General features: G+C 44.8%; 1 protein-coding gene across 6 annotated transcripts in view; it reads left to right on the forward strand.

Moving 5' to 3' along the window:
• Nucleotides 1-21194, forward strand: part of Slc44a5 (solute carrier family 44 member 5) — a 341526-nt gene that overhangs the window by 231071 nt on the left and 89261 nt on the right. For 5 of the 6 annotated variants that reach the window (XM_031375927.1, XM_031375925.1, XM_031375924.1 and 2 more), the window contains one exon: nucleotides 1555-1603. The exons of the other annotated variant lie outside the window; for it this stretch is intronic. In XM_031375927.1, coding sequence (XP_031231787.1) covers nucleotides 1555-1603 — 49 coding nt within the window. The remainder of the gene's footprint in view (nucleotides 1-1554; nucleotides 1604-21194) is intronic. 6 annotated transcript variants of the gene reach the window in all.

Consider the following 21194-nt stretch of genomic DNA (forward strand, 5'->3'; position numbering starts at 1 on the left):
GTTCATGGGCATCTCTTTCTTTAGGTTAGGGAAGTTTTCTTCTATCATTTTGTTGAAGATATTTACTGTCCCTTTGAGTTGGCAGTCTTCACTCTCTTCTATACCTATTATCCTTAGGTTTGGTCTTCTCATTGCATCCTGGATTTCTTGGATATTTTGGGTTAGGAGCATCTTGCTTTTTGAATTTTCTTTGACTGCTGTGTTAATGTTTCCTACGGTGTCTTTTGCCTCTGAGATTCTCTCTTCTATCTCTTATATTCGGTTGGTGATGCTTGCATCTATGACTCCTGATCTCTTTCCTAGATTTTCTAACTCCAAGGTTGTCTCCCTTTGTGATTTCTTTATTGTTTTCACTTCCATCTTTAGATCCTGGATGGTTTTGTTCATTTCCTTCACCTATTTCATTGTGTTTTCCTATAGTTCTTTAAGATATTTTTGTGTTTCCTCTCGAAGGGCTTCTAGCTGTATACCTGTGTTTTCCTGTATTTCTTTGAGGGAGTTATTTATGTCCTTCTTAAAGTCCTCTATTATCTTCATGAGAAGTGATTTTAGATCTGAATCTTGTTTTTCCGGTGTGATGGTGTGTCCAGGACTTGCTATGGTGGGAGAATTGGGTTCTGATGATGCCAAGTAACCTTGGCTTCTGTTGCTTATGTTCTTATGCTTGCCCCTGCCATCTGGTTATCTCTAGTGCTACCTTCCCTGAATAAATCTGACTGGATCCCGTCCTTCCTGTGATCCTGGTTGTGTCAGAAATCCTCAGAGTCAAGCTGTCTCTGTGATCCTGTGATTCTGGAATCCTATGATCCTATGATCCTGAGCATGTTAGAGTCCCTGTGAGTGGAGCTTCCTCTGGGTGTTTTGGGACTGGCTTTAGAGTTTGTGCCCAAGGTTTCCTCAGGGCACCAACCCAGACAGACTGGAAGGAATCTGTACCACTGGACTGGTGGAGTCCCTGTGTGCCTGGTCCTGCTGGTCCCAGTTACTCCAGATGTTGGGACAGATGTTGGGTTCTCCACACCTCTGATCCTATGATCTTGGGTGTCTGCCAGTAGGTCTTTAAAGAAACCTACAATGTACAGCCAATAAGACAGAAGTCTGCAAGGATGGATAATTGCACTTCTTGAGTGAAAGCCAGAGGGCTGGCTACTGAGAGGGAAGACCCGGATAAGTAGCATCTCCATTGGGATGTGCACATCACAGGTCCTCAGCCACACTGGGCCATGGCAGATGTCAGAATCATTGAGCAGCTTTGAGAGCTCCCCAGATTTGCTCTCCCCTACACATTTTCAGGGGTGATGCTCTCAGCAGGAGGACATTTTCACATATGGGGAAAGTGGCCCCTGTGGTCTTACCTCTCACTGGAGAGAGGACAAGATTTTGACTAGGGTGACCAGGGCACACCTGTTATTTCAGTGGACAAAGTAAGGATTTACCACTGCACAGAGCAATGGGCCAGCCAAGAAGAAGGTCTTTCTTTGATAGTATTTTATATTAATTTATTAGCTACTTCTTTGGTTTCAATACTTAAAAAGGTCTTTGTTCTAAATGCAGGTCTCCCAAGGAGGTATGATCCAGATTTCCAGGGACCTATTGCCAAAAGGTAAACAACTATTTTTCTATTGAATGCATTTATTTAAAAACAACCACCAAAAGTTTATTTTGGGTGCATCATTTTGTAGCTCATGGAGAATTTTGTCTATTGTCAGGTACAAATACCTCACTTCTGCCTGAACATAACCTTATTTATGTAGGAAACATACAGAGAATAAATCTCTCCTCAAATCATGAACACTGTGTTCATTCAGCAAATGTTCTCTCTTTAGTCACTAGACGGAGAGCTTGTGTTTGCCAAGAGAAAAACCCCGAGAAATTTTTGTGCAGCTTATCCTCCCTGTGGAGACTAGACTCATTCAGGTGGCTATTTTGTGTGTCTGTGTGCTTTGTGACTCACGGTGGCCAACACAGAGTTCCTATGCCAACCTCTCCCATGCCAGGCATGTGTGCCACTCAGCTTCCAGAAACAAGGAACATCTCGGAGACCATCATTCTCCGATGCATCATGGGTCTTTGGGACACTGGAATGCTCCAGGGAAGTAACTGTGTCTTTGCTGTTGTTCCCTTCTCCCAGCACTGTGTGACATTTCAATTTCAGCCAATACTTTAACCCTCTTATGATTTAGCCTATCCTCCATTCTCAGGCTTCCAGCTAGTCAGAGACATGGCTGTGGGTGGAACAGCTAAATGGGAGAGGATTATGCAGCTGGTAGCTGTTTTCTGCTGGGCCTTGACTTTGATTTTTGGCAGTTGTATGTCATAATAAACCATGGTGCAAAATAATGATCAGCACTCTCATTTGCACTTGCCAATCATTGGGATGTGCGCCAGCCGTTCCTGCGATTTCCTTCAAATCTCCCAGCTTTAAGCAGCTTATTTTAATTCTGTAAAATGTCAGGCCGTTTGTTCAGGCTCCTCATCCACAGGTCCACTTCCTTAGGAAGGGTCTGGAGCCTCTGTCACTCTCTCTGTGGTAATACTGTGTGTGCTCCATTACCCAGAGTGCGGGCAGCCTTGCTCAGCGTGGTCTTTAAGCTTCATAGCAACTAATTGACGAGGACTGAAAGTAGCCTGTTGTCCCTCAGGGACCACTAAACATCATTGAGCTTTGACAAGAATAATAATTATAGTAAGCCACCTGTCACATTTAGACAGAGGAAGTATGAATTTCAAGTGTTCCTCTCCTAGCCACATAGAAGGCAGATGAGACAGGTCTGGTTGGTTTTATGGAAATAAATTGAGATCTCCCCACCTTCATGTTCCATCATGTGGCCACACGTTGGTCTATAGTGAACCATGAGTATGGCAGTGGTTGCACCAGAGCATAATGGATCATGTGTTCAACAGCAATGTGTCACTGAAAAATCCCTATCCAGCCGAGCGGTGGTGGCGCACGCCTTTAATCCCAGCACTTGAGAGGCAGAAGCAGGCAGATTTCTGAGTTCGAGGCCAGCATGGTCTACAGAGTGAGTTCCAGACAGCCAGAGCTACACAGAGAAACCCTGTCTCAAAAAAAAAAAAAAAAGAAAGAAAGAAAGAAAGAAAAGAAAACTCCCTATCCAGTGGTAGCACAGCATCCATGCTGTCCTCATATATAACACACTGGCTCCTTGCACTGGTGAGCTGTGTAGACATGTTGAGATGCACATGTGCTCACTGTTGGGTGATACTAGAGCACTATAGTATTCATCATAGTAGCTTAATGTACAGGTCTGTGGCTGAGGAACACTAGGTGAGGCCATACAGTCATATGTGTCTATGTGCCTATGGACCATTAGCCTGTGGATGTAGTATACATTGTAGGTTCATGTAACTGTCCCTACAATATTCTCACAATGCCAGAAGAGCTTAATGGTGCATTCCTTAGAAAGATCCCTATGGTTAATAGACACATGATTAAGGACCCTATGAGATGGCACAGTGGGTAGGGGCACTTTTCTGAGGCCCCGATTTCCATTCCCATGGCTGGATGAGTAGAGGAGAGAGTTGCGGGAGAAGATAATAACTCATACAAGTTGTCCTCAAACTCCATACATACACACTGTGGCGTGTACGTACACACACATGCACATCCATACACGCACACACACACACACACAGACACACTAAACTCCAAACACCCATGATAATCACTGTGAGGAAATAACTTTAATTTGGGGCTTTGGGGATGCTTCAGACACCACATAGGTGTTTCTGTGAACACACTTCCCACCATCCATCCAAGGACTGAAGGCAGGCCTGCACAGAAGCAAGCTGCTGGGACCCTCAGAAAGCTGTGCAGGCAACAGGCTCCTTCTGCCCCTTACTAGGGAAGTAACTGGGACATCTGAAGAACAAAAGAGTCCTCACTGGTAAAGCCCTTGCCCAGAACAGCAGGAGGGCTTGCTTCAAATGAGCCAGCAAGAAAGCTACAAAGTGAGACCTCCCCTCCCCTTGTCATTGCCTCTCACCTAGAGCAGCTTAATGACAGCAAGCTATGGATACAGCAAGCTATGGGTACAGCAAGCTATGAGTACAGGTCTCCACAGGGTTTCAGGCAGTCCCCACCACCCCCTTTTGTCTACCTGCTGGGTTCTCCCCTCAGTGCATAAGCACAGCCTTTTCTGTCTGGTTACCTCATCTGCTCTTGCATACTTAGAATGTCTGCAGCAAGTTCCATAATATTGACAAAACAGTGATTTGATCATTATGGGTTTTCTTCCCCTGTTCCATTTGAAAAAGTTGGTCTCCAGGCCACATAAGTTGCCTTCTACATTCAGTAATCATAAAAGGTCGATTAGTGTTGGGTTGGTCCTGGAGAAGCACCGTGTGTGGGTGCAGGTGCTGCAGCTGTACAGAGCGGGAGCCAAGACAGGGGCAGACTAAGAAAGAAGAGCTCTGCAATAAGCAGTGCCCGAGGGGTTCTGGTTACAATTCAGAGCTGAGAAGTGTGATTTCCCCCAACAGGCAGTGAGAGCTGTGGAGGCCACTGCCGCTCTTCTGTGCTGATGTTACATAACTGCCAGCAACTAAGCGGGCATTGAGTTAAGGCTCCTCTTGCTCAGCTGGGCATGGGGCTTCAAGCCGGCATTCCCAAGCTGCTCGAAAGAGTGTAGCAGGAAGATCACAAGTCCATGGTCAACATGAGCAAGTGAGCAGGACCTCATCTCAAAATAAAAAACGGAAAGAAGCCTGGGGAACATAGCTCAGAGCTAGAGCCTGAGTGCTCGCCTGGCATGTGAGAGTCCCTGGGTTCAATCCCAAGCGCCACCACAAACAATGGAGGGGCCCAAACAAGCACAGTGGCAGCAGAGGGTGCACTCAGGACTTTTCTTTCTCTACAGCTTTAACAGTTCAGTTGTATATGAGTGTTTTAAGTCACTAAAGTAGAATCCCTGGTGGGTTGTTTTGTTTTGTTTTATTTGCTTGTTCTGGTTTTTGGCGAGTGGGGTGGCTGAGTGCAGCTTATGTGTGAAGAAGTGGATGAAAATGGAGCCCTGCTTTGCCTGCTGCTCAGGTGTTAGACAAAATAGACAAGGACTCCCATGTGTGTGGCACCATCCAGATCAGAAGGGCTCAAAATACCAGGAATATTGTTACGCAGGGTTGAATATTTATGTAAATTTAGTAAGATGTGCTCCTTGCTCTGTTGTAGTGGAAGGGATGGTAAGTTCTCTGTCAGAAAGGGGCAAGCAGAGGGTAAGGGCTGTGTGGGAAGTGCTGAGGGGCTGTGTGGGAAGTGCTGAGGGGCTGGGTGGGAAGTGCTGAGGGGAGCTCATTCAGCAAAGAGAGTGGGAAGCCTCCTGTGTTCTCCAATCCTGAGTCAAACTTCTGTGACTCAACTCTTTGATTTTAATTAAGGTTTACTGATTTTTATTTTATGTGCATATGCACTGTGCCTGCATGCATTTATGTGCACCATCTATGAGCAGTGCCCACAGAGGCCAGAAGTGGGATCCTATGCAACTGGAGTTATGGGTGGTTATGCGCCACCATGTGGGAGCTGGGAAGTAAGCTTTGATCTTCTGCAATACCAGCCAGTGCTTTTAGCCATCGGACATCTCTTCAGCCCCTTTGGCCCAGCTCTTAATGCCAAGAGTCAGAGAGAAAGCCTTAGCTCAGGCCTAGGAGATAAACACACAGACCCTTACCAAGTTCTGAGGAATTCTGGGTTCTGTTACTTAGAGAATTTCTCAAATTATCCTCACAATACTGTCCCTCTAATTTATGCAGGTCTCAGGTTTTCATCTAAATTGAAATAATTCCTGTCCTTCTTGTTCCTGTCAAAGGGACTTAAATATCCAAAGGCAGAGTTAATCCCTGTGTTGAAAACACAAGGAAAAGTCACCCTAGGAGAAGCCCAGAGTCCCTGAAAAACAAACCACAAATGTAAAATTGTCTGGGAAGAGCCACGGTCAGTTTTGATCTGGAGCAGAGTTTAAGTCAAGGCCTACAGCTATCGTGTGTCATTTGTTGACAGGTCTTTTTAAAAGTCACCATGTACAAGGGAATGAAGGAGGCGAAAGGGAATCGTTGTCCTGAACATCTGGTTCCTCTGTGGCTGAACTGATGAGTCTGGTGTCAGTGTGGCTTCTCCATGGGTGGGTACTCCTAGCTGCAGTTGGGGGAGTCCACAGGGCTCTGGAAGTCACACACTTAGTGTTGGCAGCAATAGGAAGAGCCATGTTTTAGAAAGCTTCCGAGTAGAGGCAACCTGCCAGCTGGTACTTGATATGCCAAGAAGGGTCACTAGCATGGCTTCAAGTCAGAGACTTGAGAATACCTGGCCTGGGAAGGGCTGTGTGTGAGCAGGACCCTGAGAAAGGCTGTGTGTGAGCAGGACCCTGGAAATGGCTGTGGTGTGTGAGCAGGACCCTGGAAATGGCTATCCCTGGAAATGGCTGTAGTGTGTGAGCAGGACCCTGGGAAGGGCTGTGTGTGAGCAGGACCCTGGAAATGGCTATGTGAGAGCAGGACCCTGGAAATGGCTGTGTGTGAGCAGGACCCTGGAAATGGCTGTGTGTGAGCAGGACCCTGGAAATGGCTGTGTGTGAGCAGGACCCTGGAAATGGCTGTGGTGTGTGAGCAGGACCCTGGGAAGGGCTGTGTGTGAGCAGGACCCTGGAAATGGCTGTGTGAGAGCAGGACCCTGGAAATGGCTGTGGTGTGTGAGCAGGACCCTGCATGCCATGTGAGGGGTGGGATGAATGAGTAGCATGACTGATGGGCAGAAGGGAATGCTGGGAAGTGAGCACCAGCAAGTCAGTTCTACAGCTTGCTGTTTCACTCTACAGACCTGAGGAGACGCCAATGTAGTTGGCAGTTCTCCAGAGGAACAGAACCAGTAGGGTGCGTATAGATTTTAAAGGGGGATTTAGATTGGCTTACATGTGTGACCAGATAGTTTAAGAGTGGTTCTTTGCATAGTGGAGAGATACTGAGAACCCATGAGCAGATGGACAGGTCTGCAGAAGCTGGCTGCCTCATCAGTCTCAGTCTGACATGGAAGGGCTGGAGGGCTCCTGGGCAGTCACTCACCCAGCAAGGAGCGAAAATAGTTAGCCACTGGCCACTTGTTGAGCCACTTGCGGGAAAGTGCCCCTGACTAGAGACAGGGTCTTCCACCTTCAGAGCAACCTTGCTGGGAAAACCTTAGAGATGTTCCCAAAGGTATGTTGCTTAGTTGACCCCAGAGCCTGTTGAAAGATTGATTACCTATCAGTCAGGTCTTTACTTTAGAGCCTTGGCAATCCTCTGCACAACCGCCCTCTCCACGGCAGTCACCTTGCTGCGGGTGCACAGCTGGATTAGTTACCTGCCTTATTGCTGAGGCTAAAAGCCCAATGGTAGAAACCAGGGGAAGGAGAGATTGTGTCATCCCACAGCCTCTTCTGGCAGGGAAACTGGGGTGGCAGCAGCTTGGGGTGGCCTGACAGTGCCTCCAATTAGGAAGCAGAGGTGCGAGCATCTAGATTTCTTCTGATTCCTCAGTCTAGAACCTCAGCCATGATGACATTGTCTCTATGGTGGGTCTCCTCCACAGTTAATATAATGTATAAAATCCCTTATGTCCAGAGATTTATTTCTACAGTGATCTAAATCCAGACCAGTTGGCACTACAGTTAACTGTCACAAGCCTCCTGGGTATGATCCAAGGGCTGTCTGTTGGTCTTTGCCCTATTGGGTGTGTTTGTACTGGGGAGTGGGATGTTTCCGTGGAAAATACTTAGATGAACTTCATCTAAGGACCACCTGAGAGACCCAGAGAGGGTGAGCTGGCTGCCTCATCAGCTGCATAACGGAAGTGACTTATGTTACGGTTATCATAAGTTCCCACGGAGGTGGGGAAGCTGGAGGATGTGAGAAGATAACTTCATAGAGTTGCCAAGAGCCACAAGGTAAAAACTCGCATATCCTAGAGGAAGGGGCAAGCATTTGGGCAGAGGAGTCAGTAAAGCACGTATGGTACATGCAGGACCCAGGTCCGGTAGCTGGCGTGTCAGGGTACTGCTGTAATCCCAGCACTCAGGAGCAGAGAGAGACAGGGACCCTGGGGCTAGGGGGCAGGTCACTCATGTTGAATTCTGGTGAGTTTCACATGTAGTGAGAGAGCTGTCACAAAAACTAAGGTGGAGAACACTGAGGAATGCATCAACCTCTGGCCTACACACACACGCACACACACACACACATGTGCACACATGCACACATACACGCACACGTGCTCGCACACATACAAACCAGGTGGCCAACACCAGGTTACTAGGACTCTGAGGAGATGTGTAGACAGGCCTGCTTCTAAGGGTTCTGCTGCTGCTTCTTTATCTGCTCACACTTCCTCAGAGTCATCTCCATCTCGGGAGAGCCCCTAGTGACTTCTGTCTTGCTGAGCTCAGTGAGCAATGCCTACTGTCATACAGTCCTGCAGCAGCAGCAGCAGACAAGCTGACCTCTCTGTTCCAGAGACCCCTCTTGCCCTGGGCTTCCTGATGTCACACCAGTCAGTTTCTGTCACCTTATCGGCCTATCTAGGTATCTCCTTTTCTGCTCCTTGATTGTTCCCCACATGTATGTGAGCCACAGGGCTGGCCCTTCCCCCTTCCTGCCTTTCTTCCCCTCCCTTCTTCCTCCCCTTGCCCCCTCCCCCTTCTGATGGAAATTTTCCAAACCTGTGTTCCTGTTCACTGGGTGACGTCATCCTGTTATTTTTCTGCTGAAATGCTTTGCTCCCAGACAGCAGTGGATCACTTCTTGTCATCCAGCTTTGAACTCAACAGTGATCTACCCCAAAGCCCCTCATGATAACCCCACTTCCAGACCCCTCTCTGACACACTAATTGTATTTACTTTAAAATATTTACCACCTCTAAAAATGCCTTTTTCTTGATTATATCATAACTGTGCTGTCAAGACCATCAGTCTGTGATAAACAAGGACCTTGACTGTTTTGTTCTCTGGAAAAGTCTCTTGAGATATAACACCCATTTGTTGGACAGTGGAATGAACTACCTTCTTGGATTCAAAATGATGGAGGATGAGAGAACACAATGGGCCATTTAGAAAGCCACTTCCGTGACCCAGCTAACAAAGTATTAAAGCCTGGGGGAGAAGAGAGCTAAGATTAATACCTGGGTGAGAATCTACCTGGCTTTGGAATCAGGCTCTGTGAGGAGGAAAGGCTGGCAGCGCAGTGTCTGAGGTGTGGAAGCCCCTGATAGGGAGGCTGGGGCAGCAGGAGGCAGAGGCTCCTGCACTCGGGCATTGAAGTGCTGATCTGGGGAAGCCTGGGCATGTTGAAGTACCTACCAGATAGGTAGAAAGAAATCTAAATATATGTTTGAAGCTCTATGGACATTGCCAATTTCTTTTAACTAAACTTTCAAAGTGCAGGGAAATCTGTGGAAGAATATTAAAGTCCACTGGAAATCATCTTATCTCCCTTAAGTGATATTCTTGGCTCACCTGTGAAAGCCTTGGCGGGGGTCCTCCTGGAATGGGGGCATGTATAATACTGTGCCTCATATCACCAGTATTTCCTGGTGGCTCCCCAGCTGCTCCATGAGCTTCTCTTAGGCCTGTGTGTGAGGGCCAGGGAGGGAGGGAGGAGGGAGGGGGGATTGAGGAGGGAGTGAAGAGGGAGGGAAGGAACAAGGGAGAGAAGCTTTGGTTGTGTAACTTTCCTCACCCAAAATTCACCAGTGATTTCCACAGCCTTGGTTTGACATTTAAATCCCTACCCAATCTTGACAGAACATGTCCATGTATACTCTGCTATCCTTGTCTCTTCCTCCTCCCTCCTTCCCTTCCTCCCTCCCTCTCTCCCTCCTTCTCTTTCTCTCTCCCTCCCTTCCCACCTCCTCTTCTGTAACCCTTTAATAAACTTACTGTTGAGCCAAGCCACTTGTGCCCTTACCCTGTGATGCTGCTAGCTGGGGGTGATGACGGCCACTCACAGGCTGATAAGGAGTGATGTCATGCAGTGATGATGTCACCGATAAGGAGACTGATATATAAAATACAGTGATGATGTCACCGATAGTGAGAGATTCCATTGCCGAGCTGGCTTGCTGTTCATATTGCCCTTGACTAGGCAACAGAATGTCTATAACTTCAGGCTCTTGAAGCCTGCGTCAGGAGGATCTTCCTCTGCCTCCTATGTCCTTGGGAGTGTGTAGTGTGGACAGTGGGCAGTGGGGCAGTGTGACCTTATGTTTCTCCTTTATTCACATCGATCCACCTAGACATGCTAGGGACCTACCAGATAAGAGTTTTAACAGTTAATTAAGTTCGATTCGCTGTGCTCATTGGCTCGCAGTGTCTGTGGCTACTGTCACCCTCATGTGTTCAATCACTATCAAGTTCTCAGAAGTTTAATTTTGGTGGGTTTCTTTCATTTGAGGTAACATCTCACACAAGAGCCCAGGCTGGCCTAGATTTTACCATATAATCTTTACAGTCAAGTTAATCTCCAATGCACAGCAATCCTCCTGCCTTCGCTTCTTGAGTGCTGGGATCATAGGTGTCTAGCAAGGCTAACTTTCATGTTCCCGAGCTTTAGGGAAGCCCCTCACATGAAGTCATATGCTTTGTTGTTTAATAGTCCTATGAAGGATCAGCCCTTCCTGACACGGGCCCAGCATACTGTCCCCACATTTGGTTTTGCAGCCATGCTGTACTGTAGCCCTTAGATTGGGCTCAGTCTAGACTGGCTCTTCCTGCTTTTTGCTGCTCTGTAGATATATGCTATCTTGTCTTCTACAACCTGAGTTGGCTAGGAATTTCCCTGGGAGGACACAGGTCTGTTCAGTCCTTGGTTGTGAGGAGGGCTAGCTGTGTGTGCTGTTTTGGGTGGTGGTTTTCATGTCTCTAGATGCGCTGTTGGTTAGAGAACACTCATTGGAAGGTGTTCTGTTCGTAAAGAATGGTGTTCTGTTGCTGCTCTTAAAAACACCAAGATTCTTTGTAAAGTCATTATGAGTTGACACTTATAATTGCATTCATTTATAAAATATAAAAAGATGTTATGAATTATGAATACAATGAAGAATAAATTAAGCTAGCTAACATGTCAACTAGCTAGTACAACTAACTTTTGTTTTGTAGTGATGAGATTTGAAGTTGACTCTTAGCATGCTTGCTATTGTATGTATCACTCTGCACTAGATCTAAGAGAACTCGCACATTCTTCCTGTCTGAAGCTTATACCCTTTGATCATTGTCTGCACCCTCCCTGACACCAGAGCCTCAGTTCCCACTATTCTGTGTTCTGCTTCCCTTAATTTGATTGCTTCGACTCTGCATATAAATGAGTAGATATGTAGTCTGCCTCTTTGTGCTTGGCTCAGATTACTTAAGATGATGTTCTCCGATCTTCTCATGCCATATATAGCAAATAGCTGACCTTTCTTCTTTGCATGGCTGACCAATGTTGCACTGTGTGCATACATCACATTTCATTTATCCGTTTGTTCATCTGTTGACATCACTTAGACTGCATAAGGTGGCTTTGGTAAATGTTGCCACTGTGAACGTGGAGGGTAGACATTTCTTCCATGTACTGGTTCTCATATGTGGGTGGATACTCATAATTGGGATCTGTGGATAACATAGTCATTCTGTTTTTAATCCCCCAGCAATTTCCTCTCAGTCCTCCATAACATCTGTATCAATTTACATCTTTATCAACAGAAGTCAAGGGCTCCTTTTCCCACACATTCTCCTCAACACTCGTTATTTTCTGTCTTTTTTATAATAGCCTTCTGACAGGTGTGAAAGGAGGTCTGTATTTTCCTAATTATTTGCATGGATCATTGTCTATTTGTATGTCTTCCTTTGAAAATTACTGTCCACATTCCCTTGTCCCAGAATGTCTGTACTTTAATATGCATCCTCATCAACGAGACATATTCTTCCCTGCAGTAACACAAAGCCCAAGTGAGGCCGTCTCCTCCCCAAGGTGGCACGGGCAGCTCACCCTGCTGTGGGTCAGCTTGGCTTGACACAATTTGAACTTTAATTTTCCAGACTCGACTCACAGATCAAGCAAATGTTCACAACATTGTAATGATTTTTACCTTGCCATGAAAAGAGTGAGATAAACTAAATAAGCTGAAGGTTTTTGGGTTTTTTTGGCCAGGACCTGTAAATCTGACCTGCTTTGTAACACAGAACCACGGTGCCCAGGCCTCTGGACACGTCATCAAAGGCTCCGAGTTAGAACACTGTCCGAACTGTGTCCCATATCTGGGTATCATACAGATACCCAGAGTCCAGGCGCTCATTCCCTGCTTACATATCTGAATGCTCAGATCAAACCAAAGGCCCCCAATGATGATGGGATTTGGGTAGTTCAAGCACAAACACTCATTTAATGCCCTCTGATGTAAACAGGTTTCATTGGTGTGTGGTGACAGTTTTGTCTGAGATGTGAGCGTTGTCTGTGGTCATTTCCCATCTCTTTGAGTTTTATCTTTGTGTTTATCCACATGTTCTGTGTTCCCTGACTTCCTTCTCATCCATATTTCTTCCCTTTAATACTCACTAATATGAATTTATTCTAGGTTAAGAATTATGTCAGGTGATGGTAGCATAGTAGTGAGTCGCCCTTGTTCTGAAGGAGTTTACACATAACAGAAGGGACTGGCACCCAACAAGGGTCTGCAGTTCAATGAGGGGAGAGAAGCTGGGTACAGTGAGAAAGGGTCCCCTTCAGTGGGGGTCTCATGTAGCTTTGGTTCATAAGATTAGTTTTCAGAGATTCTCATTCAGTAAATATTTATTGAGCATCTATTATGTGCATAGGTCCCTTCATATGTTACAGACAGTGTGATGGCTGATAGTAGGTACTTTTGACTTAGATATTGTTCCTCAGTTGGTAGTGCTGTGTAACCTTCAGAAGATGGGGACATGGGTAGAGACATTGGTCAGTAGGCATGGCTGTGAAAGGCTCTATCCCAGTACCTTGTTCTTCCATTTCCGTGTTCACTTTGATATGAGAAACCACTGCTGCCATGACCTGAACTGCTTTGCTGCACGAGGATTAGCCCCAAGAAGCAAGAAGTAGTAAAATGTTAAGAATAGTGAGGTTTGAGAGAAACAGGATGCAGGTGATGGCACCTTTGCCTCATATGGAAAGATGGCTCCTCAATGGGGTTGCTCTTGCAGAAATAAAGACCTCTGCTGGAGCTGTGTTGATGTGAAATGCCAATTAAATAGTTTCCTGGTGAGGATGTGTGTAAGTCTCTAGCTCTGGAAGGAATAAGGTCAGCTGCAGTGTGTGTATGTGTGTGTGTGCGTGTGTGCATGTGCATGTGAGGGGGCATGCACACATGCGTGTGGGTACATGTGTATGGAGAGACCTAAGGTTGATGTCTGGAATCATCCCCCATTGTTCATCCATCTTATTCATTGAGGCAGGGTCTCTCAACCAAACCAAGAGCTCATCAATACAACTAGTCTTGCTAGTCATTTGTTTTGGGCATGGGTCTCTGCCTTCTGAGTCTAGAATTGCAGATAGGTTGCCAGGCCCACCAGGCCTTTATGTAGGAATGGGGATCTGAGCATAGGTCTTGATGCCTGCTTGTCAAGGGCTTTAACTGCAGAGCCATGTCATCAGCCCATATAGATATCCACCCTATGATGGATGTCTAAATTTGTGTCCCACTCCCAGAGGTGCTTCACTTTATTACTTCCCACATTGCCATGTCTGGTTTGGTTGAGCAAATGCCCTTTGGTACACCGTGGACAGCATTGCCCTGGCAGCCCATGCATGGCTGCCTCGGAATCTGTGTTACTAACTTACATTATGCTTTGTTCGCCTTAGTTAATGGAACTGTTGATGTAGAGCAAACTGCTGAAAGAGCTATGACCTGACTGTGTGGTGGGAGCCTGCAGATCTGGATTCAACCAGCCTTACCCAGAGCAGAAACATTTTTCTTCAGTTTATTTTGAAGATGGTTTACAACTCATCCTTAAACCACCTCATTATGTCTTTCAGAAACAGATCTTAGAGAACAACTAATCAAGAGGTTCGGGGTGTTGGGAATACATTGGGAAAAACAGATGTTTTGCTATTTAAAGCTCTGCAGATGATTGTTCATTCTGTTTCTAGTGAAAAGACGTTCTTACCCACTAAATAAATGCATTGTCTTTAAGTGCGTGCCCTTCTGTGTCATGGCAGTGGGACATGTTCACTGCTGGTGTTGGAAATGAAATGTTCTGCTCATTTTGCACAGCAGGGAAGGAGGGCAAGGAACACATCAGTAAATCCACTCTTCTCAGCCTACCATGAAGCAGGTGAATGAGAAAGTGCTGAGGGATGCTGGGAAACACTACCAGGCTGCATGACCTTGGAGGCCAACAAGCTTAGCCGAGTTTGTAGGAACACTGAAGTTATAGTCACAGGTAAATATAAATGTTAACATTCTAACCAAGTGGAAAGAAGAAATGGGAGAAAGCAGCCATACCCATGATTACATACTACACTGATCTGTAGAATTTAAAGGAATTAACATTGTTAAATACTTACAAAAACAGATTCTAAATAATTACCCATTCAATTAGCAAAGAACTTTAGAATTTATTCAGTTCAGCTCCCTGTTTATGGGTGGAATAAAAAACCCCAAAAGACCAGAAAAGTCTAATCACAATGTCCTGGCACTGGGTAGGCAAAGGGCTTGGACTCAGATCTCTAGGTTACACCCTCACCAGGCTTCCCTGGCTTGTGTCACAGAAAGGTAAGGGCTCCAAAGCTCAGAGCTCACGATTCCCCCATCTACTCTAGTCCTGGTGCCTACCAGGAAGGCGATAAAGAAAGCACATTGAGATCTTCAAGGGAAAAGGCTTAAGTAAACCCCCAAGAAAAGGCAGGCCCATTGGAATAACACTGCATTTTTTAAACAGGAACTTTTACAAACAAAAGGAACAGAAAATGTGTAAGAGATCACCTGTCCACCTGGACTACTATACCCTAAAAAGCCATTAACATTGAGAGGGAAGTAAAAACTTTCTAGAGGAACCAGACACTTATTTCCACTACACTAGCTCTACAGATGATAGCTAAGGAATACTTCAATCTGGGGAGGATAAACACAGCCTAGAGGTCATAGGGAACAAGTAGCCAACACAAGGCCAGGTAACCAAGAGATCTGAGGAAAACATCGCGCAGTCCACAGAACGATGGGAATTAGCACACGCCTTTAATCACAGCTCCGAATGTTAACATTCTCAACTCCCCCAGTAAAAAGACAGACCAGCAGTTTGGGACATCCTTTTGCTTCTTTTGAGAAACACGCCTTACCATCAATGATTGATAGATGTCACGACAGGGATAAAGGATGGGGAAAGATACTCAGAGCAATTGGACCTCAAAAACAGATTTTAAGATCTGACAAAACAGACTTCCAGTCTCTAGACTGTACATCGTTAGTTCTTTCTTCTTGGTTTCTCAATATGTAATAATTTTCTAGCATGTCTGATACTTTGGATTTCAGGGCAGCATGTACTTTTGGTGGCTTGCTGCACAGGCAAGCAATCTGGGTATGAGAGGGAATCCACATGAATGTCCTTGATGTAGAAAGAGGAAAGGGAGAGCCAAGACTTGTTATAAACTGAGTTTTACCCCCAAGTCCCTGAATTGCTAATTTTCTTGGTTGCTGAGTGCTTTCAGACTGTCTCCCAGACTTCTGAGTGCTCTGCCAATCACTCAGAATTAAGTCAAATTGCAGAGGCATTCCTATATGTATAATCACAGCTCTGACTTGAGATCACGCTAGGGCTTACCTGCTGCAGTAAATGAGGTTTAAAGAGAGCAGGTGCATAGTATATATTTATTTATTACTCCCATCCATACAAAATATTGGGTGTTATTGTCAATAGCTTTCAGTTTTCAGAGTGACACTAGAAAGAGTTCTTTGACATCACAATGAGGTTCGAACTAAATTTCTTGTGCAATATCATTCCTGGTAACTTCGAACTGAATACAATACTGCCTGGGGCAGCTGGACCATGAAACTAAGAAAGTGAGGACAAAGACACAGCTGTTAAGAATGAATTAAGAAAATGTTGAACTTTAAATTGGAAAAGTCTCTGCATTATTCATATAATACATGATGTTAGAGTGCATTTATAAACATAAATCTGATAAGATCGGTAGAACACTGAATATCTTCTTCACTTGCCAAGAACCAGCCTCAGGTTGGAGAGGAGTTCTGAGAGAAAGGGTGTGTGGGAGCCGTAAAAAGACTGACTAGAAATCTAATTGTGGGTCCAAGCTGACGATCTGTGTTCTGCTTGATACAGCTTTTCCAGTCTGCTTCTCTCTGCATTCTGCTTTCTCTCTGGAGATCTCTCTGTTTATATTCTGCTTGCTTGCTATTCCAAGAGATCTCTCTGTTCATGTCCTGCTTGTTTATGGCAGTTCTTTTATCCTAAAAAAATTCTCTGGATAGCTCATCTCCTGCAAAACACAGGCCTAGTCTTTTATTTTACAATCCAATCATTTACTCCAGATTTCCTTTTGATTATCTTATGATACTGTGACCTGAGCCCCTTGGTTTGATTTCACAGCAAGCATACATTTTTTTCTTAATGTTGCAAAGGAATCCAGAGATCTCTCTGCCTTTGTTAAGCACCAAAGATAAAGTAGTTGTCTGGGACCTTGCCCAGAAATTACCATTTCCACCATGCCTAAACCTAACCTTGCTCTGTCCTAGGCTGATCCTGAACTCGGAGAACCATCTGTCTTTGCATAAACAAAAATTAGCTGGGTGGGATTGCCTATGATCTCCACTCCCTAAATCTCTTTATCTCCTTCCTTAGTGTGTTTCTAACAAGTTGGCTCACAGCGTAGCTCCTTTTGTTCCTCTAGATTTGTGAAGCCCTGCATATAATTAACATTGCGTCCTTATTTTTTGCATAGTTCAGAAATTATATATTTTTGAACTCATGTATTTAGAGCTCTTTCCCACAGCCTTAAGGGCTGTCCTGAAGGCCCCAGTGTTTACCATTTTGCTGAGACATTAGCCATGCCTGTGACTATTAGACTCCTGCTGTTTCTAATTATCATGGAATCATTAATGTTAACAGGGAGGACATTCCTCAGAAGGAAAGGGGCCTCCACTGCTAGTGTGTCCAGAAAATATGTACATTATTACATGAACAAGCCTTACATCCACAGCACCAGTAACACTTGTGGTAGGTCACACCAGGTCCCTGTCACAGGGGGAGGAACTATGTCCTCACTGGGCTCAGCATTTACTTAATTATATATATTTTTAATAAACCTGAGCATGAAATAAAGGTCTGTGTCCTTCATAATTCATGTAATTAAAGCCCAAGTTCTCAGTGTGATAGTAGTTAGTATTTAGGTGCGGGTCCCTCTGGGAAGCAAAGAGACCAATACTGTAATCAGTGTTATGGTGTAAGCCATAAGAGAGATTTGTCTTTACTGTGTGAGAACTCAACAAGGTAAATTCACCTAGACAGTAGGAACTGAGAGGCTGGAAAGACAGCTCTGTGAATAAGAGAACTTGCTGCTCTTGCAGAGGACCTGGGTTCTATTCCCAGCATCCACATGGTATCTCATAACTGCCTGTAACTTCAGCTCCAGGGAGTCCTGTGCCGCCTTCTGGCCCCCGCTGGCACCTGTATGATGCACATAAGAACATGTAGGAGCATGTGTATACATAAAAAAATAAATAAATCCTAAATCTACAGTCAAGAGAAGAACGAGAATCAAGGCACGCATGCCTAGTGCTTAGCTTAGTTTATGTACTCTTAGACAGCCTATTGACCCACACCCCAAAAGGCTGCCACACTTTCCCATATGAATTAAGTTAAATGAGGCAATTGCTTAATTGAATACCAATATGACCTAGATAATCCTCCACTATATTCCTTTTGCAAATGGTTCTGTGTTGCCTCTAATTGACATTTAAAATGAACCATCTCAACACGCACCTTCAGAGGTGGGTGTCCACGCCTTTGTCCTCACCAGGGAGGCAACAACAGGTAGACAGGAATACAACTGTAGCTTCCACACCTACAGAAGGTGGTTCCAGACGACAAACAGCAGACCCTGGGACTGAGACCCAATATCTGGTCTCTTTTTCCTCTTGGTTAAAGCAAACTTATAATGGAAAGACCTTAATAAAGCTAAGAATTTTCTGATTGGTATATTTTGTTCGTGTTCATGCTGCAAACAAGATTGAACTACAAAAGCTTTGCAATGAAATTCAACAAATTTATATTAGTGTGCAATTATGTTTATAAAATTTTCTGCCATCTGAGTTGATCTGGCATCTATGGCAAAGTCCATTTCCTTTCTGCTGCTCTTGTATTCATAGAATGTGTTTGCTCAGAGACCAGGGATAGGGAGGGAAAGGAAGGATTTTGTTTCTCTTTTGTGCAAATATTAACATTTCTCAAAGTACACGGGAGTCTGTGCAGGATCATGTGAAGCTAAATAAAAACGAACACAGCACAGTATTCACCAGACTCGATTCTAAATGTCATCTTGGCCAGATCTGTTTGTGGGTTTCCTTATTTGAAAGTTTGATGTGCTTTGGACTATAAAGCACATTCCTCTGAAGATTTGCAGATCTGTAGTCATAGAAAGACTGTGGGATGTGGCATGGTATGTGTGTGTGTGTGTGTGTGTTGGCAATGTTGCTGGTCTGAAATTGAACTGGGTGTTTACAATGGAGGGTGCTAGATTAATTTTAAGTATTGGTGCTAAAGTACAGGACACAGGCTTTGCCCTTTATATTACTACAGAGATCATCTCCTGCCTCTGACAGGTGCCACAAATGCTGTGGAGACCTTGCAAGAGGGCACACACAAAAGCTGATACTGGCCATGTGTCCTAGGCTAAACAAGAAGCATGGGATAAGATACTGAGCCAGGTGTGAGACCTGGGGATAATGGACTTTGTCCCTCACTGAGGCCAGGAGATAATGTGGGTGAGGCTGGCATTCATGCCATCCTTTTACCATTCCTGTCTTGAGATTCAGGGACATGAAGCTACATCTCACTATGCAAAACCTATCTGTGAAGTCCCAGAACTACATTTTCATGTGACTTAGTGATCTGTTCTTGGATAAAATAACCAGATTATCTTGCTTATAATTAAATATACTCACCAAAATAAAAATGTTTAAACATATATTTTGGGTTTTATACAGGAGATTTAAGTAACTAACAAGATTGTAGGGGCAAAGGGGAGCACACACGGATGGGGAGGACACACGGATGGGGAGCACACACAGATGGGGAGCACACACGGATGGGGAGCACACATGGATGGGGAGCACACACGGATGGGGGGGCCCATGTGTATGGAAGCCAGAGATCAGTCCTGAGTGTTGGCCCTAAGGCTCTGTCTACCTTGACTTTTGAGGAAGTGTCTCTCACTGACCTGGAGATCATCAATTCAGCTGAGCTTGCTTCCCGTGAGTCCCAGAGATCTGCCTGTCTTGGCTTTCCCTGGGACTGCAATTACAAGCATGTAATGCCACACCCAGCTTTTGTATTTTCAACTTGGTTTATGGGGTTACAGTGAAGCTCTTGTGCTTACAAGCTATTGAGCAAATGAGCCTCCTTGGAATGGCGACTGGAAAGGGAGCATTTATACACCTATGGGATTATTTATTGAGTATACATCATAGAACCTGTCTAAGGAGTTTACCATATTTAATCATGGAACCAATTTATGCAAACAAGTAGCCTTAGGTACCTGAATGCTATGGCTGTTAAGCTTGGTAGTCTAGCTTCTAGGAAGGCAGAATCAAGAAGAGAGCAAGTTCAAGGCTTGTCTGGGCTACACAGCAAGTTGAAGGGCAGCCAGAGATATTTAATGAGACTGTTTCAAAGTGAAAAGTGGTGTGTGTGGGGGGGGGGAGATGTAGGCTGGAGATAGAGTACAGTGGGAAACTGCTTACCTAATTTGACCTCCACCCTTTACAGTACTGCAAACAAAAACCACTTTGGTTCCTGGTACATTTTCAGGGCTTCAGGTTGGGGTAGGGAATGGCTATGTGTTTCCTGGCTCTGGTTCTTTTCTAAGCCTGGGACTTGGCCCTGGGTTTCTCACAAGTCTTCTCCCTGGCTACATAACCTACTTGTAAGGGGATGAGTCAGGTCAAGTAGCCATCTTTGCAGTATCAGAAATGACAGAAGAATTACAGCACATAGTCTCTTGTTCTAAAATCACACTTTTGAAATGTATACTATTCTGATTTAGAATATATATAATTCTGGTCACACATGACATCCATCCTTTAATATGCAGGTGTCATCTCTTGCATTTCTGTGGTTTTGGGGCTTCTCTTCTCCACTTAATTCAACATATTTGTAAAATGCCAGACATGCAGCTTTCAGGAGATGAAGGCTGACTGTGATGCCAAGATTCCTAGAAAGAGGCTCTGCAGATGGAAGGTTTAATCCACCAGGTCTTCCCTCCATGTTGTTTGGTGAGGAGATTTCTTGATGTCCACGGTATTTGTGTACTGAAAACAACTTTGCTTGAAATATTGCCAGAAATTATCTCAGGGATGTTTAGCAGTTATTTTCCTTGAGCTGCTGTCCACACACAAGTGTGCAGGCCTCAGGTTCTTTACACGGCCATAAAACCCAGGTGTGGCAGTGTGTACCTGTGACCCCAGTGCTGGGGAAGAGGAGGCAGGCAGAGTCCAGGGCCCAGGATCCAGCTGACATAGCTGAAATATTTTTTTCTGGGAAATATATTTTCTGGGAATGATTGATACAAAGACTAGATGTCCTTGAACTTTGCTTTAGTGTTCAGCTTTCCTGCTTGACCATTGAATTCTTTAAACTATGAATGGAGTTGTGACATTAGATAAATTTAAGGTACATTAACACCATCTTCCATCTTACTAACTGCTTTCTCTCACTCACAAAATAGCACTTCTGTAAATGGTTTGTTCTATTCAGGAAGCTTCTGTGATTGTGTGCATTCTGTGCTCACGTTCATGTGTGTGTGTGTGTGTGTGTGTGTGAGAGAGAGAGAAAGAGAGAGAGAGAGAGAGAGAGAATGAGTGTATGTATGTGTGTGAGCATGTGTGTGAGTGTGTGACTGTATGTGTGTGAATGTGTGTGAGTATATGAGTGTGTGTGACTGTGTATGTGTATACATGTGCATG

Source organism: Mastomys coucha, unplaced genomic scaffold, assembly GCF_008632895.1.
Source record: "Mastomys coucha isolate ucsf_1 unplaced genomic scaffold, UCSF_Mcou_1 pScaffold16, whole genome shotgun sequence".
Lineage (NCBI taxonomy): Eukaryota > Metazoa > Chordata > Mammalia > Rodentia > Muridae > Mastomys > Mastomys coucha.